Genomic DNA, 8,846 nt, shown 5'->3' with positions numbered 1-8,846 from the left:
GTTGTCCACACATGTACATTTTTAGTTTAGAACCTAGGACCTACCCTGAGGCAATTGCTCTGATACCATGTGAAAAAATCAATTACTCCAAAAGCCTTTTTTTGAATGGCAAAGAATTATATTATAAGAAAGAATGAAACCTGAGTAATCACCCGGTAACAAGCAAAACAAATACAAGGAGAACCAAAAGGAAAAAGAACCAAAATTCCAAATCGAAACCCCTAAAGGAGGTAGGAAATTGAAGACTTCCTATGACGCTCAAGAAGCTCCCTCCCTAGATAACCTATCGGTTTTTCACTACTAGCCGATCTCCTCACGTGATGAAAGAAGATAGAGAATCCTACTACTCGATCCAAAACCTCATCATTGTAGTGCGTAAAATGCCAAGGATGAGAGAGATTACCATACAACCATGTTATCACCTTCAAGGAATCGCCTTCCACTATTACTTTATCAAGTATGCTCAGCTCAATGAACCTGATTTCTTGATGCACAGCTTTGATCTCTTCCTCATTTGCATTTGCAATCCCTATAGGACCTCAGAGCGTCCATATCTCCGTACCATCATGATCACGCAAAAGACCACCGACTCGAGCAGGCCCTAGATTCCCTAGACTAGAACCATCGAAATTCAACTTAAAGTGTCCCTGAGACGGAGGATCCCATGGCTGAACAATGGCCAGCCTCTGCTCTTTACCGTTGCATATCACAGACCATCTGTGCCATAAGTCATATGCTGAGACAAATCGGAAGCTGGGTTGGGACCTAAAGCTTAAGCATGTAGAGTTGATGTTAATCATGTATACTTAATGTCAATTTTCTGAAAATATGTAGAGAGAGAGAGAGAGAGAGAGAGAGAGAGAGAGAGAGAGAGAGAGAGAGAGAGAGCAATACACAAGTAATTAGGTCAATGTAATAATGATTTGAAGATCCATATAAAGATCAAAATGCTTTTTCTTTCTAAATATTTTTTCTTGGATTGTGCAGTCAGGAGGACTTGCGTATGATGCCCCTGCTGAAAGAAGAGATGGGAGGATCTCATAACGTTCAGAGTCACTTGCAAATTTACCTCCATTTTTTAACCTCGATCAACTCTCTCAGTCCTTTGCAAACAAGGGATTTACTTGAAATTCTATTATTGTGATATGATCTACTTGCCTCCAAACATCTCTTTCCCCTCTCCCCTCAATTAAAACAAGGGCCATAAGGCACCAGTTAAGGTACATTGGAAAAGAAATTTCTCAATCCTTTTACACATACTTTCGGATTTCTACACCTGTTTTGAGATTTCTTTATAAAAACAGTGTAAAATTTCTTTCCCAATGCACCTTAACGAGTGCCCTACATTAGCAAAATCCTTTAGCGTCTGTTCCAATGAGGGTAAATAGGGGGTAAAACATTAGTTTACCCTCTTTGCAAAATTTAAGGGTGTTCCAATAATCAAAATATAACAACTTGCCCCGTAAGATGCTTCCGCGCTGTCATTTGTTTACCCCAAAAGAGGGGAAATCGCATACACTCGAAAAGGTAGTAAATAGAAATCAGCATAAGTGACAAACGTAGAGAGGGAAAGTCGGAGAAGTAATAGCGCTAAATCCCGCTCTTTACGTCTTAACACACATAGAGCAATAACATGGGGAGAGAATTCCCTCACACTGCTAAATTATCTAGTAGTGGGTCCCGCTGTAGGATAAAGTGAACCGCCCAAACAGGGTAGGGTAGTGAAATATTTGCCTTTTTTTACTTGGGACAGCCCCTAGATACTACTCTTTTACACTAGAGGGGGCTGTCCCAAGTAAAAAGGGGTGCTTATATCATTTCAACTAATCTGGACCTTTCATCTGGTGGACCCTATCGTGGATGGTTTAAAAACTACGTAAAAGTCACTTTTACAATCAATGATAAAAGGCGATTTTGGGGCCAACAGCTGAGATCAATGGTTCTATCGGAACACTGAAAATCAAATACCCCTTTAATTTACACTCATTGAAACAAATGAAATCGATTTGAGGGAAAACGAATCCAAGGTAAGTAGATTACTCTGAAATAGTTTACTGTGAAATGGGTTGCCCCTTTGTACTTACCCTCATTGGAACATACCCTTTAAGTAAAACGGTAATTTAGGCTAGAGGCTTTCTTCATAATTTTTATTTAAAGAAATTTTTTGAATTTTATGTGTTTACAGTTATGATTTTTACTATTGGTACAAAATTCTCAATTAATAATTTCACTGATTCTATTGATGTTGAAGTTCAATGATTAGACTTGTGGATAAGGATTGGCTAAATAAGCCTATGATTGAGGGCCACTCTCTCAATATGATGTGGATTAGAGATGCCATTCTTCACCCTTGGAGAATTGCACCCTAAGCTCCCAGGCTCATCTTTTGAGATGTTTGATTATCTTAGGTGGGTTCTTTCTGCTTTTGTTCTTTGCTTTTCTTCTTTTCTTTGAATTGTTTGACCTCCTAGGTCCTCTCTCATTTTTTTAAACATTTATTCACCGTTCATGAGAATTAACCAAATTATCTCTTGAGCAACTCAATTTTCTGTTATATGATTGAGTCAACTTGACCCTTTCAAGTTGACAAGGCAAAATTTAATACCACAACTTTTGGCACGATATCTGCTTCACGGGTTTGAGTTTGCGTTTCTCAATTTTTCATTGACCCAATTTGAGAATTTAAATTTAATCAGGTTCTTTAGGGGTAGGCTTCTTTGCTTTGCTCTACCTCATCTCACAGGAAAATTAACAAATCCTCTTCAAATCTTTAACTATATGGGAGGTGAAAACTCAAATATAGAGAATGTTACATGCTTGAGAGTGAGATGCACGCCAAAAAAAAAAAAAAAAACCATATTTACTGCTTCTAACCAAATTTAAAGTCAGCCATCCTTTCAACCCCATTACCGGGAGGTGCCCGATACATGTATCTTTCATTGGTATCATACCAAACCACTCCCTCTCTATTTTATATATTTCTACACGTTTCTCTACCAACTGTCATTGCTTTGCAGTTTGCACTACAAAGATCCCACTAACACTCTGGCTTTCTTCATCCTTAATCTAAGATTTTATCATCTTTCAACTGAGACCGGATAAAAAATATTATTGTTTACAAGCAGTTCAACACCAAAGTCCCTCTCATTACCTAAACATATTTAATATTTCCCGCCCTTGACCCACAAATGGGTAGTTTAATAATGCAAGTGTGTCACATTTTTGGGTATAAATAGTGATGCGGTGCAAGTATAATGGGTAGGACTTTGAAATTTAATTAGTTGATTCGAGAGATGGGTCTGAGCGTAGGGATGTTGTTAGCTTTGGCTGTGGGATTGTGTCTTAGTGTTGGGTTGGAAGCTCAGCTTCAAATTGGGTTTTATAAAAGTAAGTGTTCCACTGCTGAGTCTATTGTCAGGGATGAGGTTATAAAGGCTTTTAATAGAGACAAGGGTCTAGCTGCGGGTCTGCTTAGAATGCATTTTCACGATTGTTTTGTTAGGGTAAGTTTAAGTTTTATTTGTCATTCTTCTAAACAATTTCAGGAGTAATATTTCCTAGTTTAGTACTCAGTAGCTAAGTTTTTGGTGTGTTTGATAAGTGATTTTGGTTTGTTTTTTGAAGGGCTGTGAAGCGTCTGTTCTCATTGATTCGACCCCATCAAACACGGCAGAAAAGGATGCCCCACCTAATAATCGCAGCCTTCGAGGGTTTGATGTCATCGATAGTGCCAAGGCTAGATTGGAAACCCGATGCGAAGGAGTGGTTTCTTGTGCTGATATACTTGCATTTGCAGCAAGAGATAGTGTGTTGTTGGTAAGTAGGGACATATTTATCATTTTGTAAAAAAAAGAAGGGTATTATTAGCATTAAAAAATTGTTATTAATGGGATGTTGTACAAGTGGGGCAATAGAGAATGCTGTTAGGAAGCTTTTTGAAATGGGCATGTCTTCCTAAAAGCTCTCATTAGAATATTTATACAAAATAGGTGACTGCTATAGACCCTTAAATTTAGGCACGTCAAACATGTTTGTTTGTCCTACATATGAAAAAGTACAAGCAAAATAAATAAGACAGTTGGAAAATGCATAAATCTAGGGTTGCAAATCTAGAGAGAGAGAGAGAGAGAGAGAGAGAGAGAGAGGGGTGTTACAAGCTCAGTGTAATAATGATTTGAAGACACACACACACATATATGAAGATGAAAATGTTTTTTTTTTCTTTATATATTTTTTCTTGGATTGTGCAGTCAGAAGGGTTATGGTATGAGGTCCCTTCCGGAAGAAGAGATGGAAGGATCTCATTAGCCTCGGAGGTACTCGCAAATATACCTGCTCCATTTTTTAACCTCGATCAAGTCACTCAATTCTTTGCAAACAAGGGACTCACGCAAGAACAAATGGTCACACTCTCTGGTAAAAGCTCAGAATTATCACATATAAAGAATTCATCTGCTCTCTGATAAGTTAACTTAGTTCGATTATGATGCCCATCACCTTTTTTATCTCTCATTCACTAGATGTAAATAACAAAGTCTAGAGCGTTTAACTCCATGAAATTGATTTTAATTTGTATGTACAGGAGCACATACCATTGGTCGTTCACATTGCACTTCCTTCAGCAACAGACTCTACAATTTCAACTCAACAACAAGCCAGGACCCCACCTTAGATCCCACCTATGCAGCCGAACTGAAGAAGGACTGTCCACAAGGAAGCAACGATACTAGCTTGGTAGTTCCAATGAATCCCAGTAGCCCAACTGTCTTTGACAGTGCTTACTACACTGATGTTTTGGCGAACCGAGGTTTGTTCACATCTGACCAATCCCTCCTCACGAGCTCGGCAACTGCGAGCCAAGTTACTCAGAACTCGAATAACGGGTATCAATGGAAGTCTAAGTTTAATGCAGCTGTGGTGGAAATGGGTAAGATCAGTGTCTTCACTGGTACCGATGGGGAGATCCGTTTGAACTGTAGGGTAATCAACCCTTGATTCTGGGTCTTTCTCCCTCTCTTATTGTGCTTTAGTTTGTATTTGATGGTGGGTAGGATTTCGAGTGGTATTATGGGAAAAAAGTAAAAATGCCAAAGGACATTTACTATATTCAAGATTATGTTACATAATCTAATGAATAAATAAAGCTAGCTGACAATTGCATCCCCTTCTCTTGTTTGGTAGATACTAGATACACCTCTTCCTTTTATTTCCTAACTTTTCCAGTGGTTGATATAGTTATTAAACCGGCCAATGAAACAAGTCTAAAATAAAGTTTAGGAAGTGATATATTCGTTTCGTTTTCTTCATGTTTACACACATTTTTTAAATTAAGATGACTTCGAACTTGAAAGACCGAATCATTCGTTTGGATACTAATTCGTTGAATTTAGGACAATTACCTACACGTGGACATTCTCATAACAATAGGGATAATGATTGTTATTTTTAATGAATTGAAATTTGAAATTCCAAATGGGAAGTTGAGAACAGATATGACAGGTTTCCTCCCAAAAGTAACGGGTAGTTAAAAATGGTTTCCAATGGGGAAAACTAGGGGTGCAACTCGGATCGGGCGGGTTGGGTTTTGAAGGACCCTATCCTACCCAAGAAACTATGCCGGGTCGGGTCGGGTCGGGTTTTTTTGGAAAACCCATGATTCCTGTTGCGGTCAAAATTGGTAACATGACGCGGTAGTCTAAGAGGAGTGGCTGAACTAAATTGGGAATAGATAATGGTAGGTCCGAGATGCCGCGCGGTTAGTTCGGCACAAAGTTCGGTCCTGCACAAGGTAACACCCAGTCAGACGAAGTGGTTACTCCGGATAGGTCCTCCGATACTTAAGTCAGTAACTGCACCAGATAAGGGAAGTAAGCTGTGAATAGTAAATCTCGGGATTCGGGCCCCTACCTTTGCCTCTGTGAAGGCTATTTATAGTGGAGGCTTACGCACTAGATTACCTTCTCACCCTTAGACAGGTGTTAACCTGTGATAGGGCAGGATGAGCTTTAGGGTTTTCTCTTGGGGGTGTAATTACCTGTTTACCCCTGTTTTGGATGTATAACCCCATTTTTGCCTTGGCGCACTTGTCTAAGTGGTGATTGGAGCTACCTTTTTATACCCCATCAATTCCTAAACCCAGCCCTACCCATGATAGTTTCTCAGGTCGGGTAGGTTTTTTTCATATTGCCGCCTTGTTTTAGTTTTATTTAAAGAATGAACTGGTACGATAAAATAGAAGTGTGTTTACTGCGATACAAGAGCTCCCACCTTCACTAGAAGAACATCAAAAGGATAGATCAAGATGAATGGCTTAACGGTAAATCAGATGTCTATAAAAAGCCAGTAAGGACCCCAACAATGCAAATACAAAATCTGTTTTTAATCATCCAAGACCATTTCCTATACCATAGCAAAATCCCAATAGTCAAATATCTATAAAAAGCCAATAATGACGCCAACAATGCAAATACAAAATCTGTTTTAATCATCCAAGGTCATTTCTTATTCGTAACGCAGCAAATCCCAACAGATATTTGCCTCTCCGGATGTTACTGGTAACTATTTGAATATAATCTTATGTGCAAGTGGGTTTAAGAAGGAAATTATATTTCCAAATCACAAACATAAACACCTCAATGAGAACAATTATATCAATATATTGAAAAATTATTTGCTATGTTATTCAAGAGATATTTAAGAAAGTCATAGTACACCTATATAAGTCGGGTCGAGTTTTAGATTTCAGGTTTTTTTTTTCTTTAAACCTGACCCTACCCAAGATTGAGCCAATTTTTTCAAACTAAAACCCAACCCTACCCCAGACCCATGATTTCTAAACCCGACCCATGTTATTTTCAGGTCGGGTCAATGCATGTTGGGTAAAACCCGACCCAAGTTGCACCCCTAAGGAAAACTAAATAAGGAGACTGCGTCTTGAGAAGTGATCCTGAACCATTCAACAACATGTTCTAATTTACTTTATCCTAGTTTTTTAGGTGTCTTAGTTTGTAGTTTTATTTGAATTCTAGAAGAAATGGAACCATCCTGGCCGGTGAGCATTTCCTTTTAGTTTCCAATTCTATATCAACGCATCGGTGCTTGTTCGTGCTCTTTGTTCTTTGGTTGAATGCCTATCATTGACCGTTGCCCGTTTGCGTTCCTGCATTTTCTCGTGTTAGGCTTGCATTTTGGTAACTTTAAGTCATTTGTTTCCCCAAAAAGGCAGTAAAATTCTGAGGAAGTCAATTCCCCTCTTCTTCTCAATCACCTGGAATATAATCCTAGGGAACGAATTGATTACCCCCTCACATTGAACTTTTGAAATCAAACACTTCTCTAGACTACAACTATTTTTTTGCGGGTGGATCGGAAAAAAGGGGGCGATCGAATCACATTTCTGTCTCTTGCACTTCTCCAAGAAAAATAAGGACAGTTAAAAGCTTGATTACCTAGTTTACTCAATTACATTTGTTTTGGAACTAGTACAACTTAAGCACTAGTGAATTAAAGATAATTTTAAGGGCGTGCTAGAGAACCATTCTCCACAGGACTTCGCCCATTTTCTCCTTGCTGAGAATGAAAGTTGTGAACCATGAATCATGAACCCAAGCATGAACAAAACCAAGTGAGTCCCTATTTATGACAAGGTGAGTGCTCAACACATGCCCACCACCAACCAGTGTTCCACCCTCATAAAAAGCACATGAGGTGGACTATCACTATGTCTCTGAGTTTGTGGCAAATAAGAGCTCTTAGAATCGCTCTGTCAACTCCCCATATCAAGATCTTGATGTGTTTACAAAAAGGTCTATCTACTCCAATGATTCATCTGAGTCAACTGGAAACTATTATGCATTGACTTGACACGCTAGTAAAATGAGTTGACTCGCTAACAACTCGATAATAGAGAAAATGAGTAAAACCAATCCTAGGACTCAAACAGACACAGCTTCTGATCTCGGTATGGTACCTTTTCATAAATTGGAATCTTTATATGAAAGAAGTATACCATTAGAAAAAGTGTCAACGTATTGTTACCACTGAGTCATTCAACTTTACTCAACTCTACCCACTTTCGAGTTGAGTCCGAGTTTTTGGGTTTTCGAGATTTTGAAACTATGGTTCCATTTCCATCACTTTTGGAGTAAAACTGATGGTTTCTTGACCACGATACATGTGAGAGGAATAACAAGGTAAATGATATAGATTCAGTTTGGCAAGATCCACGAAATCATATTAAGACAGAGAAAAATACAGAATCCTCTGGTGGACTTCTGATCATCAGGGTGACTAGCACAACCAGCACAACCGAAATCAGAGTAGGCACTTGAAGTGAGAAATGATGTCTTGGGACGCGCACGCCCCCAGTTGATCATCCATCTTTGTGCGGAAAAGCAGGTTGTGGCAATATATTTTCGCTGAGAAATCAGTAGACCAATGGATGTGTGAGAAACTTAAACAGGATGGGCATGGGGATCCCAAGAGGTACAACAGAACCATAGGCCGGAGAGTCTGATACTTTGAATGAGTGATCATGTTATAGGTATTGGTAACAGGTGGTTGTGAAGGAGGGCCAATGCCGACCAAGTGAGAGGAAATCAAAGGGAACAGGTTGGGAGAGAGAGGAGGGCAAGGGCCTGAAGTGGCAACAGATGCAAGAGCTGAGTGGGAGAGATGGGTAAGAAGTAGGGTCAGACCACTTTCGACAACATGACGGTACTTGCATTTAGCCAAACGTTTCTGTTTGGTGGGTGTAAGGAAAAGATACTCGATGATCAAATCTCGAAGAGCAGAGAAGGGGTTCAAGTTTTCAGCACTCACCCCCTAAGTATCAATGTAACACTAAT

General features: G+C 39.2%; 1 protein-coding gene across 1 annotated transcript; it reads left to right on the top strand.

The window, feature by feature from the left end:
- The first annotated feature begins 3,267 nt into the window (after positions 1-3,267).
- LOC143887249 (peroxidase 5-like) lies at positions 3,268-5,163 on the top strand. The gene is made up of 4 exons (XM_077391365.1): positions 3,268-3,503; positions 3,625-3,816; positions 4,251-4,416; positions 4,583-5,163. Exons 1-4 carry the CDS (start codon positions 3,294-3,296, stop codon positions 4,993-4,995), a joined length of 981 nt encoding a protein of 326 aa, XP_077247480.1. The 5' UTR covers positions 3,268-3,293; the 3' UTR covers positions 4,996-5,163.
- The last annotated feature ends 3,683 nt before the right edge of the window (positions 5,164-8,846 follow it).

Source organism: Tasmannia lanceolata, unplaced genomic scaffold (assembly GCF_043159265.1).
Source record: "Tasmannia lanceolata isolate RefF3 unplaced genomic scaffold, GAP_Taslan_0.1 ptg000012l, whole genome shotgun sequence".
In the NCBI taxonomy this organism is placed as follows: Eukaryota; Viridiplantae; Streptophyta; class Magnoliopsida; order Canellales; family Winteraceae; genus Tasmannia; species Tasmannia lanceolata.
The sequence above is the reverse complement of the archived record's forward strand: the minus strand, read 5'-3'. Positions and strand labels throughout refer to the sequence as shown.

Bases quoted from the DNA above. Each gene is read 5' to 3' on its own strand.
- LOC143887249 (XM_077391365.1), top strand. From the start codon at position 3,294: ATGGGTCTGAGCGTAGGGATGTTGTTAGCTTTGGCTGTGGGATTGTGT. The intron at 3,817-4,250 runs GTAAGTAGGGAC...TGGATTGTGCAG, and splicing joins CAAGAGATAGTGTGTTGTTG to TCAGAAGGGTTATGGTATGA. The intron at 4,417-4,582 runs GTAAAAGCTCAG...TTGTATGTACAG, and splicing joins ACAAATGGTCACACTCTCTG to GAGCACATACCATTGGTCGT.